Raw genomic sequence first — 25,061 nt, 5'->3', positions numbered from 1 at the left:
AACCCAACCGAAACAACCAGAAAATTAGAAGGTATAACAAAAAGTATAATCTTGAAAAACTGAGAAATATGTCCAAAGAAGGTGAAAGATGTTTTATTGATTCTTAGGAAATCCAAATGCATGGAGGCCCCTAGAACCTGGTGTAGCAGTCAGGCTGGCTTTAGGCAAATGGTGCAACAGGAAGAAGTTGATCGCTGGGCCTGTCCTCACCACTCCCTCCCACGTGTTTTCAGCACAGCACAATTACATGATGTACGTTATCTAATAGATACGAGATTTGGTGAGCTTTTTTTAAATCAGAGCTCTAGACTGTACATTTAAATGCTCATATTTTGAGTATCTGATTCTGTAACATGATTACTCACAACTTTAAAAATTAGAGGGAAGGGTGGCTTTAGTCTTTTTAAAATAAAAAAAGACCCATAGAGTAAAATGAAATCATTTCCATATCTTGCCCAATAATATAAAAAGAATCCTAATGCATAAATTATAATACTTCAAAATAGTATAAAAATAAGAATTGTTTGATCTTCAGTAATTCAGTTTCCAGAAAGTGAGTACCAAGGGAATTCCATAGCCACACTAGCTCCCTGAAAAGAACATTTAAACAGGTATATTTAGCACCAGAATTATTGCTTAATCTTAGGTAGATATCGGCTCAGAGATTAGTCTATTCGTTTTGACATTTTTTATTAGTTTACTAGTTTTTATTGCATTTAATGTGCCTTTTTAGTATTTTTTTTTACTTTTGCCTATGATTTTTAGTATTTGTAGGAAAAAACTCTAAAGAGCTAGAAGTTTAAACTCCCCTGCGCAGTGTTCTGCTGTGCCACTCACGTTAAGATATCAAATATCTTCTTTTGTGAAACTTTTCTTCTAATTAAAAGAAGGAGAGTGGCAGCTGTAGGCAGGCTGTGTCACTGGCTAAGTCTTCCACAGAGCATGGCTATAAATAAGTAGAGATTGAAGAGTCCAATGGTATCATTAGTTCTTATGGGTGTTTCCCAACATTTTAACTTGTAAACTGCTATTCAACTTGGAATTAATGACTGGTGACTATTCTGACACAAGGACCACCTTACAGGTAGTTAATGTAAGCAAAAGCTTATATAGTATAATATAATCTAATGCTGCAAAAGAGATTCCCCAACCTGAAAATAATTTCTTCATTTGAAGCACTTTCTATTAAACATGAATTCCTGATAGTAGCCACTAAGCCTTGCCTTCCATTAACATCCTAGTATAAATTTGTGTGTTGCATATTTCCAGTGTGATGGCTTCCCGAGAGCTAGACTGGGAACAGAAGATAGGAAAGGATAAGAAAAAAGGTCCATGACATAGAATGCTATCCCAGAAATATGGAAATTTTTGAGCATGAAGAAGAGGACCCTGAGAAGAAAAATATTGAAAGCCTTTAGAATTGGACATTGGAGACATGAAGAAGGGCTCTGAATTAATGTTTTATTGTAGTAATCTACAAAATCATGAAAGCAGCCTTATTAGATAGATTTGGGATATTAAAGTTTTATCTACTAAAGCAAATTGCTGCATATATTTAAAATGTCTAAATGTTAGTCTTTAATCTGTACAATAAGTCATTTTCTTTGCTGCTAAAGAAGATGAGGTAGTCTGAAAAAATTTAGATAAACTAAATATGTAAGCATGTAGACTTTATATGATAAAGGATGTTTATATATTCATTATGTATTTAAATGTGTTGTTTTTTACAAACTCATTGCTTATATATTTTTTAAAATGACAGATTTTTTAAATCACCCAAATTTTCATCACCCAAATGTAACTATTATTAACATTTTGGTAAGGGCTCTTTTGAAATTTTTTTTTATCTATATTATCTTTAAAAGGCATTACTCAGTATTGTAAACACATTTTTGTTCCTTGTTTCAGTTGTACCTTCCTTAAACATTTTCCATGTTATTTACATATTTTTTATGACCATCATTTTTGATGGTTGTATTATATCCCATTAAATAGATACAGATTTAGGATAGTTCTAAGTTTTGCTTTTATAGATAATGCTGTGATGAACATCTCACTGTATAAAATATTTTCTGCTATTGCTTCTCAGCCTTTTGGCTAAGATCAAGTGTAAAATATTTTCTGCATTTAGAACTCCTAGAAATGGAGTTATTAGGACAAAGGATATGAACATTGCTTAATGTTTCTGATAAATATTGAGAAACTACTATCTAAAAGTAAAGCTAATTGTGCTTTTAGAGTAAATTCCATATCTAAAAAAGCTTAAGCCAAGTTCATCATCAGAAGTATATACCTTGTTTCAGATGTTCCCACTTTATGTTTATATTTATTAAACACAAAACCTTGCCATTTAAGAAATGAGACATGGAAACTGTAATGCAACATTCTTTACTATAGAAAGTGAATTATTTTGGGTTCTCCATTTTGGGCCCCCTTTCATTACCACTGTTTCAAAATGAAATAATAATAAGGCACTTTCATAAATCAAAACTTGTGTAATTGAGTTTATGAAATTGTTTATATGAGATGGCATAGAGAAGAATATAAGTGATTTTTACTAAAGTGTTTAAATATTTTAAATGAAATTATAATTTAAATGTGAAAATGTTTACTTTCTTTTTTAATTAGCAAAGTTTGGTGGATAAAGTATCTCGAAGACAGAGACCTGATATGAATATGTTATTTCTAAATATGAAAGTAAGGAGGACACATCTGGTTAGCGATTCTCTTGATGAGGTATAGATCATTTATTCCAAAATAATATTAATTGATTACATAGTTAAAATCAGTTCTGTATTCATGATTAAACCTTATGTTCATTTTTATAAGTTTATTAGTGGTTTGTTGTTAATTCCCCAGAAAAGAATTTTATATATAACAACTTAAATGAATAATTCATGTTGATGAATATGTAACTAGATTCTAGATCCATCTTTGTTACTGGCTGGGTGTGTAACAAGTCATTTTAACTTTTCCAAGTCTCAAATTACTCATCTATAAAATTAGATGTCTGATCTACAGGGTATATTGGATCGATTTTGGGTCAAACATAGTTGGATTGTATGTACATGTATTACCAAGCTTCATGTATGTACAGTTCTTCAGCCAGATCTTTGTGTGGCTATTATAAGATAATGGCTCATTTAGTTATGTGATTTTTTTAAAAGGTTAGTGTTGAAGGCAAGTTAAAGAAAAGGAAATGAATTATTTTATATTGTAATCTGCTAAATGAAAATATTGGAGGCAGTATGACACCAGGAGGCAGTAACCTTGAGCAAGGTACCTGACCTCTCTAATTCTGTTTCTTGATCTATACAACAAACATAATAATACCTAGTTCACACAGTGTCTGGTAGATTTATTGGATGGATGGATGGATGGATGGATGGATGGATGGATGGATGGATGGATGGAGTTTTGTGACATTGTAAATAAGACATAGCCTGTGTAACACATTTCCCATATTAAAAAAGTTAACTTTCTTTTTATTGCCCTTTGTTTTCCTCTACTATATAATTTCTTCAAATAGTTAACCCGGAAAAGAGGGGACTTGAAAAAGAAGTTGAAAGTTACATTTGTAGGGGAAGCTGGTTTGGATATGGGTGGCTTGACTAAAGAATGGTTCCTTCTTCTAATTCGCCAAATTTTTCATCCAGATTATGGTGAGTATTAATTTTTATGAACAGTATTTCTTCATAATTGTTAGATTCCAGTAGTTGATCTTATTTTTAATCTACCCTATGGTTTTACAGATTTTTTTGTCAACTATAAATCTTGAAAAAATTTTTAAGGACTGTTACTTACATTTTAAAAATTGTTTAACCAAATTGGTGATCGAAATGTCCATTATCTTTTTGGGAATCCTACACAAAATATAGAAAGACTTGAAAATATACATTTACAAGGGAGCATCCACATCTTTTCTGAATAAGCCAAATGCATGAAAATTTGCCATTGAAATAGAGAACATTTGAAATTGAAAAACAAAACTATAGTTTGCTCTACACTAATATTTGATATTAATAAGAGGCTTTATACTCTTTCATTAAATAATGAGCCATTTTAATAAATTAGAACTCATTAATTTTTAAGACAAAAATAAACCTTTGATATTTAAGTTTGGTTTTATTTTATTTAGAGAAAACACCTATATAATCCTTAGTATCTACTAAGTGTTTTTCTTCAGGGAGTTTTAGTGTTTTTCTTATTCTTTATTTTTCTTTATTTTATATGTATGTATATATGTCATCTTACTGGTATTGGGAAAGAGAGATGATGTGAATAAATTGAACTCTCCAGATAGTCTCAAAATTAATTTTGATCATAACTTGTAAATTATAAAACTATAGTATTTATAAAAGAAAATCAACTGATTAATTTAGTTTCTGTCTTTTTACCCCATGTTTCCACTCTTGGTTCAGGATACCAATGCTTTTGCATGCTCTCTACGTATATTTGGTATATTTTATAATAACATGAAAGATGATTTGTAACAGAACTATTACTGAACTGTTTTGCTTCTAACAGTTGAAATGTCATGTATATTTTTACTCTGATTTGTAAATCAATCATAATAATGAAATTATGTTTCTTTTTTTCCAGGCATGTTTACATATCACAAGGATTCACACTGCCATTGGTTTAGCAGCTTTAAATGTGATAACTATTCTGAATTCCGATTGGTTGGAATTGTATCCTTTAAACTTTCCACTAGGAGGTGCTAGGAGACTAGAGATTTGTTTTAAATGTTATCTGAATTTTAGAAAACTGTTCTTATTAAGCATTTTATTCAGATTAAACATTCTTATCAAATTTACGAATAGATTTTCAATAATCTTTATTATTTGTAATATCATAGCTATATAATATCAGCAGATTTAATTAATTAAAAGGAATGACTGAAAATGTTCTCTCAAAATAAAAATAAAAATGTTTGTTTTCTGTTTCATATATTATCTAATTTATCAGAAAATTGAGACTTTTTAAAAATCAAAATATCTTTTTCATTCGTAATGAACTATTTTTCCATTCTTTCACTTAGTATTGATTATACTCAGTTTACTAAATTGAAATTATGGTGATTAAATCTAGGTCTTTAATATGTTCCCAAATCCCAAGATTCATAAAAATTAAAATTTAAGTGAAATGGGAATATTTAAAGCATATGGAATTATTTTGTAGTGTTTTTTAAATTATATAAATCCCTCTGCTATCCTCTGATCCCTATCAGATGTACTGGAGAGGGCATTCCTGCATTGGATGGGAGATTGGACAAGATACCTTCTACATTAGCTTTTTTAATTCTAACAAATGTAATTGGAAGAAAGGAGGGAAGAGTAAATAAATGAGCAAGCACTGGAGATACACAGGATAAAAGAGGAAAGAAATATCCACCTTTCAAGAAGTTTACTACTTAGATGTATGGGCAGATGACTGCCAGTGCAAGGTGGCCTGTTCTCAGAGTCAAATGACCATTTCACATTAAGAGCTAAGGAGTTCTAAGGAATGTCTTCCCACAGAAGGTAGACATTTCAATGTTGAGTCGTTCTGTCTGATTGACACAGGGCTGTAGAGAGTAGGACATACAGTGGGAGAATAACTAGAAAAAAAGACTGCATTGTACTGGACCTTTTACAGTGCAATGTGTAGGTCCACTTGATTGAAACAAAGAGCACGCTGGGAGGTACGGAATATACCACCAGAAGAACAGTTAGAACCATTTTATGGAGGACTTTCAATATCTATCTTTGTTGCATTTGTTGGGATCAATCCAGAGGAATGTATATGAAAAATGAGAGACTGGGTGGAATAAAAGTTTGCAGGGAGAAAACTATACATTGAGATGGTAAACTTAGTATGAAATTTTGTGTATATTGTCACATCTAAAGGCCCAAAGTGCCAAGTTCCACAATATAGAATGCTTGACAATTCTTAGATTTCTGTTTTTATTGTATTATTTACAGTAATCGTTTGTTGAATGTGTGAAAGCCTGAGTCATTGATGCATATCACTATACTGTGAGCTATTTGGATTTCATTTTATATATATGTTTGTCGTACTTTACATAGTTATATCAGCTTAGGTTTGGATGACATTTTGACTTGCTAATATTTGTATTGAAGGATTAGATCTTAGCTGTCACATTTTTAGAATGGTATTATACATAAAATCATGAATTTGCTAATTATTTTCTTTTGTAATAGACATTAATTTCTATTCAGTAATTACCAAAAAGGGCATATTAAGCATTTTTGCATATGTTGCATGTTTCAAGTTAAATAATTACAGGAAGTCTCACTTAATGTTATTGATAGGTTCTGTGACTTTAAGTGAAATGACATAACAAAAACAATTTTACCACAGGCTAATTTATATAAACAAGAGTTAAGTTCCTATGGCATCTCACCAACATTATAACGAAACAAAATTGAACAAAACGTTATTCAAGGACCTGCTGTAGATCTAAAATTATTATAGCCACTACATTTCATTGTTAATGTGTATTTATCTCACAAAAAAATAAACTGTAGAAAACAAGATTAATGCTCCAAAAGCATAATAATATGTAGAGAAAATGTGAGATGACAGTGGATTATGATCTGTAAGTGGTTGAGAGATCTGCTGATGGTGAGAAGGCTTAAAATTGAGAACAGGCATGATGATTGAGAAAATATATTTGGTTCTGTACATATTTCAGTTTTTAAATTTCAGGACCAAAAATTTGTTGTTCTAGTAGTTCTAACAGTATTGTGTTTCTAATACTTCATTTTTAAATATGGTAAGGCCTTAGAATTTACAACAAATGTTACAGTGAAACCTGTAATAGTAATTATAAAATGTTTTGAAGAGCTGTTGCATGAAGAGCCGTAATATAACAATTTTTTAACGTAGAGTTGCTTATACGAAAAGGGGCATTGGACGTAAAAGTAGGAGCCCTGTAGTATAGTGCAGGGTTTTCAACACATGACACCTCAGTGATTCCAGAATTCCTCATCCTCATTCCCACATCAAACACAGCAGGTTGATTTAATGAAAAGTGCTTAGAACTTGTCACTATAGTAGATGCTCATAAATGGTCACTGCAGTAGTATTGTGGTTATTGTCATTATTGCTATTGTCACAGTTATAGAAGTATATGAGAACTTCTTTTCAGTATCTGTCCCTTGAATACACTCACTGCTCAGTCTCTGTTAATATGGTTACGTATAGCATATCTATTCCTTAAATTAACCTTCATTCTGCCTTAGCAAATTGAAATAATGACTGTCTTCCAATTTTTAAAAATTGTTTGCAGTAATTCGTCCAGCCCATATGTTTAGATTTTCTTTTGAGCCTATAAAATTAATGACTTCCTTAATAACTTGATATAATAATCTTTATTTGACAGTTGAAATGTTATGAAATTTGATCTAAAACCCCTCTTTCAGCAAATGGTAGTTACATTCTGCCATATAACTGATAAATAAAATACAATAGGGCAAAGTTTATATATGTAGTATCTGTAGCTTTTTAACTTAGATACTTTGAGTAAACTCCAATAAAGGCTTTTCAGTTATTACTGTAGGAGAGAAATTGTCCTGTTAGCTTACCAACAATGTGTATGTCTGTGTCTGTGTGTGTTTGTGTGTGTGTGTGTGTGTGTGTGTGTGTGTGTGTATCCATATGTTTTTTCAGTTCAGCTGTTGTTGCATAGTCTGTATTTAATTTTAAAATAGTTAAAATGATGACCAAAATCAGTAGTGTGTTCTACAGTGAGTTCCACTGAGTAAATTGTTGCTGCTACTTATAAAATCACCAACATCTTTGTTTAAATTTAGAAAATATTTTTATATGTTAAATAATTTATAGAAATGTCTGAAATTGCTATCTGTTGTGATCCTAGATAAACTTTTTTAAGGAAATCATTAAATACTATCTACTGAACCCCTCCTTTTTACGTGACTTGGTAATCAAGGAATTATATTATGTAAAAAAGGGAAAAATGAGCGGAAAGGAAGTATGTGGGATTAATTAGAAAGTCAGCGTTAGATCTGAAAGAACCATGCAAGAAATAGATTGATGCATAATTCAAAACTCATTTGTTGTCATGGATTTTATGTTAATGCTTAACATTTAGTATGCATAGCTTATGGGACTAGCTGTTTATAACAGCATCACCTTGGATATTCGTTTCCCCCCCTGCTGCTACAAGAAATTATTGAGCCCTCCCATCGTTCCTAGTGATCAAAATACACCAGTCGGCATCTGCAGTGTTACCACTGACGACTTATGCCAAATTATGCCTGTAAGTATCAGTTACTAGAATCTTATTCCTTAATGCTAACATCTTCGACCTGAACAGTCTTTCTCCTGCTGATGCTATTCTTTTTAAATATGGTTTCCCCTCTCCTTTTGTAACCCATCGCCTTTTTTATCTAGTTTCTCCTTCCTTATAGAGAGACATCACCCACTCTGCAGTTCTCCTCAGCTCTTATAACAGTAGAACAGGCTTTGAAGTCAGAGAGGCTGCGGTTTTAATCTGGGCTCTGCCACTTATTAGCTCTGTGAACATGGATAAGTTGTTTAACCTTTCTGAGCTCTAGTTTCTTTATGTGAACAATTGGATAATCAAACTTACATATCAGGGGGATTACATGAGATAAGAAAGCACTTAGTACTCGATCACTTCTGTGGATCCTTATTAAGATGATACTGTGCAATATCATTAACAGTGTCTTCAACAAACAGCTGTTAAATCAATACAACATAAATTTCACGGGACTGTCCCTTAGAACATTCCTCAGTTCAAAAATTAGATTTCTGGTCATCAAATTTAAGCCAAGGTTAAAATTTAGTAGATAGATGGATAGTATACACTTCCTCCTGACAATCCCTTATAATATTTTTTACTGCTTAGTTTTTATAACTGTTGGTCAGCAGAGCATTCCTTGTAATATTCTTAGCAAATACCTAGATGTTGACATTTCCTGTTGTTCATTAAGTATCTAAATATCTCTGTGTTTAATAGGCAGATGAGTTTGATGTATGGTTGGCGCCTTCCTATGAAAGTTGAGAAACCTCCCAGAACATGGGTCCAATTAGAAGACCAGGGGTTTGATATCAGACACATTTTTGGAAGTTGATTTGGGTTTTTCAGATTAAGAACATAAATTCACATTTTTTATAAGACTCAGTAGTTTGGAAAATAGTGTGATATGACGGTTTGCAAAAGTTAATAGAGTAGGCCCTGAAAGATCAGCTTTCTGTGGTCTTGTATCTACAACATACTAGCTATGACCCTGGATTCACTTCATTTTCTTATCTGTAGAACAATGGGAGTAGACTAATCTCTGAGTTGCCTTCTCATTTTAGATTTCTGTGATTTCCCTTTTTGTCTCACATACTTAGTTTTTGCCAAAATTTTTACCAATAAATTTCCTAATTTTATTATTTGTTTATTGTTAATAAATTATTTTATTATTAAAGCTATTTGAATTTGACTCATTTAGATGCAGTTTTTTTTTCAGTTAATAGATATTTTATGAATGAATATGCCAATATGTTTTAAATTATGGAGCTGAAGATTTCACTAAGCTAATTTCCTGTTCTTATATTAGCTCTTTAATAATGAATCCAAACTGTTCATATACTATGAGATCAACTATTGAAAAAACTAAGTTTCTATACATGCATCAGTAAAGATTAAAAGGAAGCAGGAAAACCGCTGCTATGTTAGGGTAGTAGAATGTGGGTAATTTTTTAAAGACATTTTATAAATGAATGATTCATTTATTAGTAAATAGCATCTATTAAAAATTAGTACCCCCAAAAAAAAATTAGTACCTAATTCCCATTTCATATATGGTAAACATATATCCTAAAAAGGTTTTTTTAGCTGCTTTTTTATTCAATTTCTTATCATTGGTATTTGTACACTCTGTTTTCAAAAAGAGAGAACAGGGAAGTGAAGAAAAACATATAGTAGATATGTTTCTTAATTTAAAGACAGTATGTGCAAGTATAAGACAAAAAGTACAGAAAGTAAAGAAAATACTCAACAATGTGTTGTTAATAAATACAGTAATTTTCCATGACCCTGTTAATGAATACTTTGATCCATGACTCAGAGCATCAGAATTGTTTCCCGACTGTCTTACGAAAATTACACTTGAGGGTTTTAGTTGAAATTAGAAGAGAGGCAAGCATAACCTTCAATCAGCAACTGTAATATCTCTTTTCCTTCTACTTAAGTCACTCTCAAATATGCTCTATTAAATAAGACCACAAACAATGTGTAAAAACAATATTCTGACTCTTCACATACTCTTTACAGATTTACAAAAATCATTCAAAACCTTATACCTAATTAATATTTTAGAGATAGCATATTACAGTTAAGAGTCTAAGATTGACAGTATAGATAGATAAAGACAATTCTCAACAAAAATTGGGGTTTGAAAATACAAGGCTGGGAATAAAAGGTCATACAGTCCCGAATAAATCAGATCTGAGTATATAACTTCATGACCTATTGATTGACCTTGGATTCTGTCATTAAAATTTAATCTTTGAAAGAAGATGGTAAATCCTTTCCCTTGGATTCATCAGTAGTCCCTGCAGCTCTTAATAAAAATCACACATTTCCCAATTATAATTTTCAGCATCCATAATTTTTTATTAATAATTGAAACAAATGACAATCATATCAACTCTATGCTTATCTAGACTTGTATAAAAATTGCTGGTTTTAATGGAATGGAAAATTTATTATGTATACAAGTATATAAGATAGTTCTAACCATTCTATTCTTTATTTTTTAATAATTTAAAACTTTAATTTTTTCATATAACTGGAAAATTTTTTTAAATATTTGGTTAATTTTTCTGTTTGTAAATCTTTGCTCATGGATAACATGAATTATCACCTACTGTAGAAAAATGTTTTTTTCAGTGTTCTCAACTTCTTGGGAGAAGAAGGCACTGTAACTGAAATATAGAACCCAATTAACATGCAGGAACTTCGTGTTTTTATGTTTCAAAGATGTATCCTAAAACAGCAGATTTCCTTAAGAATATAAGTTAAAAGTGAAAATACTGCAAATTTATAAATAGTAATGTTGCAGATAGCAGTGAATTATGACGGAAACTATGCTCTTAGATTGCTGCATATGAATAGACCCCAGAGTTATGCCTCTTTGGTTTGAACGGGATATTTTCCTCCTATATGACCTTTTCCAATGAAAAGGTAGATGGTAGAAATCATTCACAAGCATTCTGTGACCTGGAAAATACATCTCAAATATTATCTTCATTTCAATATCTGAAAGAGTTTAGCTGTCTAGCTCACATGTAACTGAGCTACAGTAGATCCATATAACTATTTGAGGTAATACTATCTGGTTTAAAAACACAGATAACAGATTTCTTTTTTTATAGGAGTTGGCCCATGGATTAAGTGAATTGCTGTCATATGAAGGCAATGTTGAAGAAGATTTCTATTCAACATTCCAGGTACTGTTGAGGGCAAATAGCTTTCTGTTAATCATGTATTTGCATGTGTGAAAAATGCCATTTGTTATTAAACAACCGTTATTAGGAAAGATGAACAGGATTAATCAACACATACTATCCCCTATCTTAAAGGGTCTTAACCTGTTAAAGTAGAGACAGTGAAGCAGACACAGGTAAATGAACAGCCAGGGAAAGTGCTTAAGGAAATTCACCAAGGGTGAGGGTACAGCTGCTTTCTAGGCTGCTGGCGTATTCCCGATTGACTCAGTTACTTTTTCAGAGCTTTTCAACTTCTTAAAATAAGCCTCTCTCCTAGCTACAGTACAAGAAGTTAGGACTAGAAACTAATGAGTTAGACCAAAACTCTCATTTCCATTCCCCTAACACTAACTGGGAGGTGGAAATTACTGTAATTCACGAAGCTCCAAAGACCTGAGTGTTACCTAATGGCCACAGGTTTTGTGAACATCAGTAAAGTATTAAACTATGTTCAACAGGATAAGTTAAAGCCCTACTTTTTAACTTCGTAATGCTTTCCTGACACCTCAGCCTTAATACAAATATCACAAGAGCTTAGTCTTTCTGTAGTTTGTATATTTAGAAGGGGAATAAAACTGTTCTGTTTAAATTTTACAAACCCGTTCATGGAAGCCTATTATGATAGCTACCATACCAATGAACATCTTGTGTTGGAATCTCCCATCAGGTTTTTCAAGAAGAGTTTGGAATAATTAAGTCCTATAATTTAAAGCCAGGTGGTGATAAAATTCCAGTTACCAATCAAAATAGGAAAGGTAAGTTAGACACCATTTCTTAACTAAAAGGCTTTAGTGTTTACCATTTACTTTTACTATGTAATAGATGTGAAATTGCTTTTCAGAATATGTACAGCTTTATGTTGACTTTCTTCTCAACAAATCCATCTATAAGCAGTTTGCTGCATTTTATTATGGATTTCATAGTGTGTGTGCTTCAAATGCCCTTATGGTGAGTTTAAGACTTTTAATTAAGCTTTCAATTAGGTTTTGTAATATAATAATATTGACAAATAATTCCTTAAATATTTTAGTAGATAAGCTTTTAAAGTAGAAAATGTTTTCTACTTTTTAAAGGTAGAGCTAGAAATAAAACTAGTTCTTCCACTTCAGCCTTAACTCTCTAAAGGGAAAAAAAGACCAGTCAACTGCATTTTTCTCCCCTGTGCTATGTCTTTTAGGGTTATAAAAACTTTCCTGAAGCAGAGTGGATGAAGAGATCCCAGGGGCTCAAGGTCTTAATACTGAGAGACAAAGCACAATAAACAGAGTTAACACATAAGCTCCAGGGCAAAAGCCATAACTTCTTATTGACTAAGGAACATATTTATAACTGCTTCCTGCTGCTTCACGGGTCCCTCAGCAACTCTGAATTGCCTTTTACCCATAGGAAGCAGTTTGTCTCCAGAGTCATGATGGACTATGTTTGCTTTGACTTATCTTAGCCATGTGAATATGGGTCAGCTGCTTTTAGAACACCATGTGGGAGATATAAGCAAGTTTCCGAGAGAACCCATGCCCTTTATCCCAGCTACCCAGGGCAGGTTCCATCACACCATTTGTATCTCACCTCAGTTTTATTATGAGGGTTTGGAGTAAGATCTTTCATTTGAATTATTTTTCAAAGGAGAGAGCTTGTTTTAAAGTAACTTTTGTCACATGTTTCTTGTTGAAAGTACCTTTGAAAACGGAGCACATATTTATTGACCTCTAATTGAATTTTGTCTGTGACACACTGGTAGTCCTGGGGATGGAGAGAGGGAAAATTAGAATTAAATGCCATGCCATGGTTTCTATTTTTCAGTTTTAGTCTCTTTAGAGACAACCTGCGTAGGTGAAAAGAACCAGGGAATGACACAAGACAGACTGTAACCAAGTACACCCAAACTACAGTGTACACTTCCTGTGCATTATTGGAAGGGATACTGGAAGGAGGCAGGCAGATCAGTAGATGCTGAAGTAGCTAAGAGTTTCATGCTGGGTTTTGGGGCAGAGTAGTAATTTGGATTCTTGCTTAGTCATCTGCTGGTTTTTCTGGCAAATTGCTACTGTTTGCAAAAGGGGGAGGCCTACTAGTTTGACAAGATTTATAAACTTTCAGAAGCAAAAAATATTTTACCTCAGTAGGAAAAACATAAATGGAGAAGATTTTCTTTAACAAAAATGGTTTGATTTACTATAAAAGAAGTCGTAATTTTTGTACTTTGATTCAGTGAAAATAGTTCCAATTTCACTTTTTTAAAATCATCATTTTTATTATCATTTTTGGTAAATAATTACTGGCAGCTGCTTCGTCCAGAAGAGGTTGAAATTCTGGTCTGTGGAAGCCCTGAACTGGATATGCATGCTTTGCAGAGAAGTACTCAGTATGACGGCTATGCGAAAACTGACCTGACGATAAGGTGAGCTCTGTGTACTTGAGATGGAGAGGATGCAGAAGAGGGAGTGAAAGGATGTGGTTCATTTATGCATGTAACTTACACTCTTTGAATCAAGTAAGTCAGCTGAAATATTATAGAGTTCCACACTGTCTTATTTCATTTCTAGAAAATAATGTGAGAATATTAAATATGAAATCACTTAGCAGTCCCCTTCAGAGAGAGTGATATAAATAAGTTTCTACAACAGTATACAGATTTTACATTTTTAAAAATGACTTTGGTTCTAGAATTTCAAGGATGCTACATATCTAAATAGCAGTACATATTTAATAGCAGCACTGTGTTGAAAAAAATAAGAAAAATTGGATTGGCAAAAAATGGTTTTTGTGCTATCCACTGTTGGGTTACTTTCATAATTTTGTAAAAATGTTACTTTTGTAATATTGTTAGTCAAAAAATCTAATTCACATGTAAAAGCTTGTCATTCCTTAATTGCACAATAAGGGTATTATGTATATTTAGGGAAGTTGTTTCCTTAGAGCTTACATTATATTACTTTATTTTGATCTGCAGGATTTGTGTCAGGGCATTTTATATAAATTTCCTTTGTTGTTCTCTAGATACTTTTGGGATGTTGTACTTGGATTTCCTCTTGATCTTCAAAAGAAGTTGTTACATTTTACTACAGGAAGTGACAGAGTACCTGTAGGAGGAATGGCTGATTTGAACTTTAAAATTTCAAAGAATGAAACTTCTACTAATTGGTAAATTTCCAGATTGAAATTTTATTTTTAATCTATGTTTTGTTAATAATATTATGTTTAGAATTAGAGGCTTCTTTCAATCTGAAGTCATCGTCATAGAAAAATCTTGGAAGTAAACATGACCTTGAAAAGAGACAGACTATGGCTTAAGGTCCTCTATTAATTTTTGAGACATACCAATACTAATTGTTAATAATTTCTTTCCATGAATTTTTTGCTTTGCTAAGTCAACTGTTTTGTAGTCTCTTTTAGAATATAGCCTGCTTTTAGTACTAGCTTGTCTAAACTGCATTTTTATTTACAAGTGTTTTTCATTTAAAATGCTAAGGTGGGTTTTTTTGGCTATTATAATTGGTACTAGAAGTACCTCTATTACTAATTCTCTTTTGTTTTTAATCTAGTGCTGTTTGCATATGAAAGTGATGATTATGATGGATTTAAATTATTTTCTATTGTTGATGGGTTAATGCTGATCTACTTACTTCTTCCCAACCACTTGGTAATTTCTGAACCTAATTTGAGTAGACAGTACTTGGATTATAATCATTTTTTCTGCTGCCCCATATATTCCCTGAGTTCTGTCAGTTCTTCTTTTCATTTGTGAACTGGAATTTGTCCTTTCCCATTGCTACCGGTACCATTGTCAGCACTATTCTGATAGTATGGAGTTCATAAGTGCTGAAGGAAGGGGTCTAAGAAATCTGTAGAAATCTTAAATGAAGATAACAGTGTCACCAGGTAGAGGGTGGGGGAGCTGATCAAAAGGATTCAGAGCATGAACATCGTGTGTGCGTTGGGGGCAGCAGCGTTAAAGGTGTGGGCATCAGGTGTCTCAGAAATCTTCTTTATATGATTATTTTTTCATATTTGACATTTTTAGTGTAGGCTGAAATAACCAAAACAAGCAAACAAACAACAGAAAACTTGAAATAGGCTTTTGTCAAATAATGAAAACTCATCCTTTCCAGGAGAGCAGAAGGTAGACCACCTGCTTCATTGCCGCTTGCACTCCGCTGGGTCTTGACCCTTCCTGAGTCACAGCCTGGATTGTTTTCCTCATCTTCCCCTTCCCCTGATGCGCTTCTTCACCTTCATCATCATCTTGTTCTTCTTCTTCAGTAGCTTCTCCAGCGAAGTATAACGCTGACGTTGGGATTACACGTTCATGTAAAAAGTGACCCATTGCAAAGTCTGCAGCAAGGCTACTTCCGCATCATCTCCCAGATCTCCTCTCTCAGGAACTTCAGGAGCAAAACAATTAAAGGAAGAGTCCCTGGAAACTGTTTTGGTCACAGTACAAACTGTCCCATGTCCATTGTGTTTCTGCTTCTTTTCAATAGTTTTCAGAGTGACATTCTTCCCAGTCTGTCTGGACCCATAATTGCTGGTCCATCAAAAGAAGAGGGATCGGAATCATCTGGTTCTGACCTCATCCTGTATGTCTCTTCATCTGTGAATTCTTCATTGGGTTCAAAGTGAAATTCAAAGACAAAACTATAGGCTGGCCAGCGTCTGAGAACCTCACTATAAGACCTTTTAAGTGCTTCAGAATAGGTCCATCGTGTTCCTGAAACATATCACTGAGCAAGCCAACATTCTTAAAAACAGTCAGCCAAAATTCAGGAGTTCCCTTGGGGTCTTCTTTTTCTTCATCCTTTTTCTCATCTTCAATCTTGGCCATTTCTTGCAGCTCCTCCAAAACTGCATCTTCCTCATCTGTTTCCCATTCACATTCTTCTTCTGTAGGTTTATACATTGCATTCGTGATTTCGAATTGCTTATCAAATAAAGGCTGATATAGAACAGCATACTTTCTTTCAAGATCACGAACTTCCTCACAGAACTTGGCTTCCATCTGTGCACATTTAACTTGAAGGGTTTTGAGAGCATTCACTCATCTTTTAACTACACTAGGCAAGCTTTCAATGTTTCCTGTTGGTGTTCCTATTAGACTATCAGGTCTTTCTTGGAGGGCTGCAAGAATCTGTGGATTTGGCACCATCTGAGCAGTCAGCTAATGTGCTTTGATTTTTGGTTCTTCACCAGTTTCTTCTTCTACTTCCTTAACATCATCCAAATCTTGATCAAGTTCAGACTGTTCTTTGCTTTTAGTTAGATGTGGCTTGTGTGACTATGTTTGGGCAGTGAGATAAAAAGTAGCGTAGAACTTTGAAGAAGCTTCCTTTATAGGATGGTAAACAGCTAGGAGGCCTTTTTGATCTTGCTTCTTCCCTAGAATAGAGATGTGATGGCCAGAACTCTGGCAGCCACATTGGGCCATGAAACATCTTGTTAATGTCTGCTATGTTGTAAGAATTCCAAATATCGGTGGCTAGCTCAAGGAGCCAGGTGGCCAGAGCTATGCAGGCAGTGATTCAAGGCAGCAGTGGGAGGAGCCGGAGCCTTTTTATTATTTTCTGACAGTCAAGACTGAAATAATAGTAACAGTCATATTATCTGCTATTCTGTTAGGTGTTTTATGTAGATAGCTGTTTTTAATCTTTTTAACAACTGAGTTGGATAGTATACCCTATCATGGTGATGAGGAAACTGAGATTTGGAGACATGAAGCAACTTGAACAAGGTCCCACAGCTAGTAAGTGAAGGAGACAGTATTCGAATTCAGATGTGTCTGACTCCAGAAATAATGCCTCTAGGATGAAAGTTGCATGAGGGCAGAGACATTGACTGTCTTGTCGGTAAACTTAGCCCCATGCTGAGAAGGGTGCCTGATGCATAGCAGGTTCAATGAAGGAAAGAATGAGTCATCTCTTAGGACAGTAAGATAGATTTGGATCAAGTGTGTGTCCTGGTATTTTGAAAGTTGCTTAGCAGTCATTGTGTGTGTATTTTGAGGCTCAATGTCTTTAACAAAATGTTTTCCCTAGGTTGCCTGTGGCCCACACCTGCTTCAATCAACTTTGCCTTCCCCCCTACAAGAGCAAAAAAGACCTGAAACAGAAATTGATCATTGGAATTTCAAATTCAGAAGGTTTTGGACTTGAGTAACCTAGAAGACTTGAAATATATTTTATATGTAGCATTCACTTCCCTCTTATTGTGCCTTTAACCTTTTTATGTTTTTGTTTCAAAACACCTTGACAAAGCTCACCAACTTTAAAATACTGGTTTTTTAAAAAATCAAATATGAAGTATGTTTAGTGGAGGCATGATTTTCTAAAACCACAGACATTGCTTGAGTGGGGAAAAGACCAGATGGCAGAGACAGATGTGGGTTCCATCCCTCTTTTATACAGCACTTTATCATTCTCCATTAGTAGTTTGTCACAGGTATTCCACTGGGAAAACAAGGTGCGGTAAAGAATGCACTGATGACGCAGTGGAACCCAGTGGCAGGTTGCGTGCTGCCAGCACACAGTAGCAACACACATTGCTACAGTCTCATTAATTTAAGGCACGTAGCCATATTTTCATATAGAGGTAAACAACAGTACAATTGCAAATGCAGTTTACAGGGTTTTTTGATATACTGGCTTTGGTCCTATAAGATTCTTTTCAACTGTTGCTGAAAAGCCTGTAAATAACTACATAATAGCCTGAGAATAATGGGATTTTGATAGTGCCATTTATTGCTAAAGATTTATTTTTACAAAGTAAATTCAGGGTTTTAGATGTGTATACAGCTTTTACAAATCAATAAAGACGATTGTACAAGAGTGTAACTATTTTCAGACTAATTGGATTCATGGTTATATTCTTTTAAGTATTGTTAGTCTGCATGCACATTGGCAGTAAACTAGTTACTTTGAGTACTTCTGTAATATTTGTATAATGATCATTTCTTCTTAAGGGTCGGGATATTAGAAAAGAAATCAGATAACTAATCATTGGTAAATTAAGTCAACTACAAGCACAAAAGAAAACTTTTTATATATACTTTGATCGATGTACAAGGCTTATTTCTAATATTTTTTGATCACCAGTTGTACTGAAACACTAATTTTTAGTAAAGTTTAGGATAAGATATTTGACGCAAGTGAATACAATAAAAACATTTGTGTCAAAATGACGTAGCTTGGTGGAAAAATCAAGTTCAACATTTTGACCAAAATGTTTGTTTTTCACTGGATTCTGAATATAGTAAATTCAAAAGTACTCTTTTTGGACTTTCTAATAAAGTAGCATGTAAAAAGAAACTGCATTTTAAGTCGGACAGTAAATGGTTTTCTTTTCATTTACAGCAAATGAAGCAGTTTTATTAGCATGTTATAAGTACTTCCAAATCAAGATTTCTCTATTATACTTTGATAGTTTTCCTTCAGAAATCTCTGAAGATATATTTGCAATAATAATGAAGCCAGCAGTTAGTACCAGCATATGGTTCACATGCAAATAATACTTTCCCACAATTTTTTCTGAGTTATACTATTTCCTCATTGCTATGCTTCCTGCACCCAACCAGCAGACTTCTTTTCGGGTGGAGGAACTAGGTATCAGTTTGGATTCCTGCAGTTCTGAAGGAAAAGGAGTTACGACTTGGTTTACTCTTCTCTTTGAGACAGAAGTGACTCTGCTTTTACATTTGGATACGCTATTTAAAGGATTTTCTTCTTAAAAATCTTGGAAAGCCTAAGAGAGTTAAAGTCGTCTTGGTTTCATTTTTTTTTTTTTTTTTTTTTGCTCTGTTTTTAATCCATATGCAAATAAAACTGCTTCTCTCTTACACTGCTTGAACTAGAAAGTAAGACGTTTAATGTAGGTTACTACTAACTAATAAGCACAAAAGAATCATGTATAAGAAACCAGATTTAAGTGTTTTAAATAAAATGTAAAGTTTTTATTTGGTAGAGATGGAAAAAATTGTATTGGCTTGGTCTGCATGTTTAATGATGTGCTGTATATCGATAGCTATGTCATTTTTAAATAAGAAGTACACAAGCAAGCCAGATTTTTAAATGACAAAGTCCATAAATAACTGGAAAATTTTTGTTGTCTGTTGTTGAAATTTATAATCATTTAGCATTTAATTGTACATTGCCTTTATTTATTTATGCTGTTTTTTGTTTACGATGTAACAATACCTCATTTTTTTAAAAAACCACTACTGTTATATTTTGTTAATTTAAACAGCTAGACAATTCATGTAGTTGCTTTTTTATATAATCTGTTAATGAATTCTTGATTTTTGTATCTGCCACAGTAAATTAAATCATTACACGGTATTTATCAGTATTTACAAAATGTCCTGTACTTTTTAAATCTTAGCTTAATCATATTTTTGTCTGTATGATCAGAAGTTTTTAACGGTCCCTGTTTTTTGTACAAATCTGTATTGTATTAAGTTGTTAACTTCTGGATAAAAATTTTCAAATATTAAAGTTATACAATCAGTCAGGTTTCAGTTTGTTTTCTGAACATTAGGCAATCAACTAAAATCGTAAGTTTAAAATATCTTAAATATTGCAAACTATTGCCTTCATTACACTCTCTAAAGTAGTGCTTAGGAAAAGTGCTAATTAATATACATGGCTCCAAAAGATGTGTGTTGTTATTGACAGCAAGTACCACCAACTTCTTCAGTTATTTTCAGTATGAAACAATGTCTGGATCTATTCCACCGAGTGCCATAGAGACCACCCTGAAATGAACTAAGTACGACATTTCATTGGCCATAGATAGACAACTTCAGATCTTAAGTATTTCTCTCCAAAACTATCTGTCTGGCATTTTTTCCTTGCCCACATTTCCTATACTTAAGAAAAAGACAGGAGATGATGAGAATATAGGCCAGAATGTCATGAATGATGTGATTAATGGAAGAAGACAGGTAGCTGGAGGGTGAACATGCTCAGTTCACCCAGACGGCCACACACAGCCTTTCATCCAGTGTAGTGGTTAAGAACTGCACTTTGAAGCCAGACTGCCTGGGTTTGGGTTTACTGTTCACCAGCTGTGTTTCCTCGGGCAAGTTACTTCATCTCCCTGTGCCTCAATTATCAAGTGAAAATAATTTGTAAAATGGCAATAATCTCCCTATCTCATGTGGAGGGTTGTAGGGAGGATTAAATGAATATGTGAAAACCACTTCCACGGTACCTGGCCTAGAGTACACAATATGGTGCCAGTGTGGTTGTAACACTGTTTCTGAAGCCTGGAGGATTTGACTCTCTGACATTGGGTGCAACCCCATATTAAAGAACACAAAGTGCTTTGAGGCATTAAAATTGTTAGCATATTTCTTATTCTAGAAACAGTGCTTTAGAATTTTACCCTTATGGATGTCTCACTAGGCAAGGGTTTTTAATACTGTTTTACAGATGTGTAAGAGGCGATTTTAAAATTCGAAAATAAATGAGTTTATTTTTAAGGAAACATTTCAACTCGAGAGAACATTTTCAGAGATTAACATAATAAAACCATGTTTCCACTCAGATCTAGCAAATGTTAACATTTTGCCAGATTTTCTTTGTAAATAAAAAATCACAGATGGAGTTGAAGCCCCTTTTTGTGTGCTTCTCTAGTCCCAAAATACTTTCTCCTTTTTCCCCATAAAACTGTAGTTGGTGTGAATCCTTCCCACACTGCCCTACGTTTATATTATGCATGTGTCTCTGTAAACACTATATAGTAGTAGTATAGTTGCATACCTGCTGCCATACTCCACCTGTCTGTACACAACTTTTTACACTCGATATTGTCTTTAATATTGTATTATCCCTGATTATACATTTAGATATAGTTCACCCATTTCAATGGCGTAGTAGAATCCTATTAAATGAATGTATCCCCGTTTGTTGATCCATCCTCCCACAGACACATTCAGATATTTTCTCCAGTGTGTGCCAGGCTAAGATGAGCACACTTACCCGTGTTGAGTGTGCATGCAGAAGTCCCCCTAGGGGACAGCCCAGATGTGGAATGGCTGAGTCACGGGGTGTACGTCTTCAGCTTTACCAGATGTTGCCCAATTGCTCTCCAGAGTGGTGGTCCCAGCATTCATTTCCACCACACTGTAAGGGTTGTCTTTCCTCCACATTCTCAGCGCTTGTTGGTTTTAGCTTACCTTTTTTGCTAGTCTGACCAGTGTGTTTTAATTTACATTTCTATAGTTGCTAATGACATTGAGCACCTTTATGTACATTTACAGGCTGTTCAGATGTCTTCTGTGAATGGTCAGTTCTCCATGGCCTAATTTTTCTCTATTTTTTTCCTCATTGGTTTTAGGAGTTATTTCTTTATTCTGAACATTGATCCTTTGTTAACAGGAGCAACGTTGCTTCAATATGACTCCCAGATCTGCCAATGACTGTGACTTTGAGTAAATGATTTACTCAGTTTACCCATCTCTAAAATAAAATAATAATACATAGCTCATAGAGTTGTTAAACAAACCTAGGTAAAGTATACATAAACATATATGTGTGCTTATATACTTATATGTATATATATCATATAAGTATATGTAATATGTAGCTAAATAAGTTTATAAGTATATGTGTATATATGAATTAGATATATACATATATACTTACAAATAAAACATAAATATACATATATGTATATGCACTCGTATGTATATGCACTTATAAATATGTAAGTAATTATATTTATGCCTGATCATAAGCGTAGTATTTGGTATTAGTACAATTACTATTAACATTGTTATTATTGCAAAGATCTAGTATGTGGCCTGATTTTTATCTTTTGTAATACGAATTTTTTTTTAATTTTAATGTCCATAAAATAAAACATTTTATACAGTTAATGTTTGTTTAGATTTAACCACGTATTTACAATTTCTTTGTGTACCATTTCCTTTCTATTGTTCTTCACACCTATATCTGGGATCAATTTTCTTCCTCCTAAATTATATATGTTAGAAGCTCTTTAAATGAGGGTTTCTTGGTAGTAAATTCTTTTTTCATTCATCTGAAAATGCTTTTATTTCACCTTTATTCATGAAAGATTAATTAAATATGCAATTCTATGTTGATGGTTATTTTTCTCTTCGGACTGTTAATATATTAATCCGCTGTCTTTGGGTTTCATTGTTGATATGAAGTTAGCTGTCATTATAATTGTCATCCTTGGTAGATATTTCTTTTTCCTCTGGCTACTTTTAAGATATTTCTTTTCTTATGAAACTGCAGAACATTAAAGACAATGTGAATATTGTATATTGTTTATCCTACTTAGGATTCATTATGGTTCTTGAATTTGTATCTTTCAATTCTAGAAAATTCCTCAGCCATTTTTCTCTTTGAATATTGGCCTTCCCTCTTCTCTCTAATCTCTCCTGTTAAACATATGTTGGACAATTTTGTTCAACCATTCCATCTCTCTCTATGCCTAATCTGTTGTTCAACCAACCCACTGAGTCTTTTGTTTTTTTTATTTCAATGGCTGTATTTTTCACTTCTAGAAATTCTTCTGGTTCCTTTTCAAGTCCACCAGCTCTTTTATCATACTGTTCTTTTTTTCATAAGGTTTTACTTCTTTAATAATTTTCAGCATCCTTGTTTGATACTCTTTTAGATCATTCTCCTCTTTTTAGTTCTTGAAGTACTAATTCTTGATAAGTTCATCAACTGGCTCTCAGAGTGACTTATTTTTTTGTGTATTTGTCATTTTATATTTTAGTTTATTTAATTTTATGTCCTCAATAGTGCAAGTGCTTAACAGAATAGTTTCATGTTCTCAATCAAGGCCCTATAGGTTTCCCACACCAATTTTTGTGTTGACTTCTTGGATTATGGTTCCTTTTCTACTTGTGTAAATATGGCCCCCCTCACCTATAGTGGCACCAGTTGGGGCTTAGAAGTAGAGTTTTTCTATCCCTTTTCATCGACATAGCAGCCCTTGTAAATGCTAGACTGCTTGAAGTGGGATCATTTTGGGCTCCTCACCTTGAATAGGCCTAAGGCATGTCTGTTGAACGCATACGGGCATTAAAATCCATTAGAGGGTTCATCACCGTCATGAATCACCGAATACTGCTTATACTTCTGGCTTTTCATTTCTTCCTCATTTCCTATAACTGACGATTTCTTTTCCTTTCAGTCTTGGACATTGATATTTTAAGAGTTTTGTAGATATATGTTGTCTAAAATTTATAACAGTTTATAGTAGTAAATGGCCTCTCCCATTTCCATGCAGCCTGTACAAGCATGCCTCTTGGTTATTTTTACCCCATCCAATGTGTGAAACTTTTAAGTACATTGTTCTCTGTAGATTGTTTACACCCATCTATTTTTTTGTTACCACTTGTTTATTGAGTGCTTATTATATTTAAACTGGAGGCTGATCACAGCTCCATATACCATTGCTTGATCTTTACAAACATAAGAAGCAGATATGATTCTGAATAGTTATGAAGTATTCAAATGTGTACCATATCAAAAAAATACCTCCAGGATTTTTATGACAATTTTACAACTCAGTGTTTTCATGCCATTTAGATATTACGACTCAGAACGCATGGGTATGCATACAATAGGAGCATTAGTCACCACCGAGTTAAGCTGCTAAGCTTTTCTGTAATCTGACTTGACTTTTTCTATATGCACACAAACACACAAATTACAATAGAAAAAAATACAGAATTATTTCAGTAGGGTTTCTCAAGGAGCACAATCTTGTGTTCACCACAGGTATATAGGCCAAGACTCAATAGGCCTTCTTTACTTGACTATTTCTGTCATTGGCAATCTTATTTTCGTGGTTTGCTTGGCTTATAAACATTGATCTCATTTTGACTTTTCCTTCTCTTCAGCCTCATGTCAGCAAGCTTCATCTTTATGTTGCTTCTCAGATTTGATCCTTCTTTCTACTCCATTCCTACAGTTTCATCTTTGATTTAGACACTCAGCCCTTCATAGCTAACCAGCTTCTCTAACTGTAGACTTACTCTTCCCCCATTTATCTTAAGGTCTCTACAGACAATCTTTATAAAATTCTGTTCTGATCATGTGCCGTACTATCAAGTTGTCTAAGATACCTGGTGCTTATCTGACCACCTTTCCACCCCAAAGCCTGGCATGTGTTCCACTTTTATTCTGCATATTCCCCTAAACCAACTCCCAAAAGTCTCCTGAACTCACCCTGCTCAGTCCTAGCCCTGCTCCTGATGTGCTCTTCCTGCTCCTCTCCAAATAAACAACTCCTCCCCTAGCTCTGTCCCAAACCATCTCAGGTCCCCTGCCCTCCACAACCTCCCTAGACCAGAATTTTCTCTCCCCAGCCAAATCTTGCCCTGAAACATTACCAGCCACCAAACAAAAAAGCTAGCTGGAAGACAAATCTCCCTTTTTCACACCCACCCACCTATCTTCTCACTCAAGTGGCGCTTAGTATTTTCAAACTGGTGTGCAGTTCATGTGCGCATGTCAAAAGCTTGAGAACAGAGGTATTTCCTGTGTCCCCACCTGGCA

At 33.8% G+C, this 25,061-nt stretch overlaps 1 protein-coding gene and 1 pseudogene across 3 annotated transcripts in view; one reads left to right on the top strand and one right to left on the bottom strand.

The window, feature by feature from the left end:
* Positions 1-20,021, top strand: part of HECTD2 (HECT domain E3 ubiquitin protein ligase 2) — a 70,397-nt gene extending 50,376 nt beyond the window's left edge. For 2 of the 3 annotated variants that reach the window (XM_088791957.1, XM_088791958.1), the window contains exons 11-20: positions 2,629-2,736; positions 3,530-3,662; positions 4,603-4,691; positions 8,126-8,284; positions 11,416-11,490; positions 12,197-12,284; positions 12,371-12,477; positions 13,812-13,927; positions 14,527-14,670; positions 17,559-17,815. In XM_088791957.1, coding sequence (XP_088648083.1) covers positions 2,629-2,736; positions 3,530-3,662; positions 4,603-4,691; positions 8,126-8,284; positions 11,416-11,490; positions 12,197-12,284; positions 12,371-12,477; positions 13,812-13,927; positions 14,527-14,670; positions 17,559-17,679 — 1,140 coding nt within the window. In that variant the 3' untranslated portion in view covers positions 17,680-17,815. Of the gene's footprint in view, positions 1-2,628; positions 2,737-3,529; positions 3,663-4,602; positions 4,692-8,125; positions 8,285-11,415; positions 11,491-12,196; positions 12,285-12,370; positions 12,478-13,811; positions 13,928-14,526; positions 14,671-17,558 lie in introns of all 3 variants that reach the window. The other variant, XM_019739189.3, reaches the window with a different exon arrangement.
* On the bottom strand, positions 15,664-16,770 carry LOC109451190 (nucleosome assembly protein 1-like 1 pseudogene; annotated as a pseudogene).
* Positions 20,022-25,061: the final 5,040 nt, after the last annotated feature.

The sequence above is a fragment of the Rhinolophus sinicus genome, chromosome 15, assembly GCF_057876585.1.
Source record: "Rhinolophus sinicus isolate RSI-liver-muscle chromosome 15, RSI-T2T, whole genome shotgun sequence".
In the NCBI taxonomy this organism is placed as follows: domain Eukaryota; kingdom Metazoa; phylum Chordata; class Mammalia; order Chiroptera; family Rhinolophidae; genus Rhinolophus; species Rhinolophus sinicus.
This window is presented reverse-complemented; position numbering and strand designations above follow the sequence as displayed.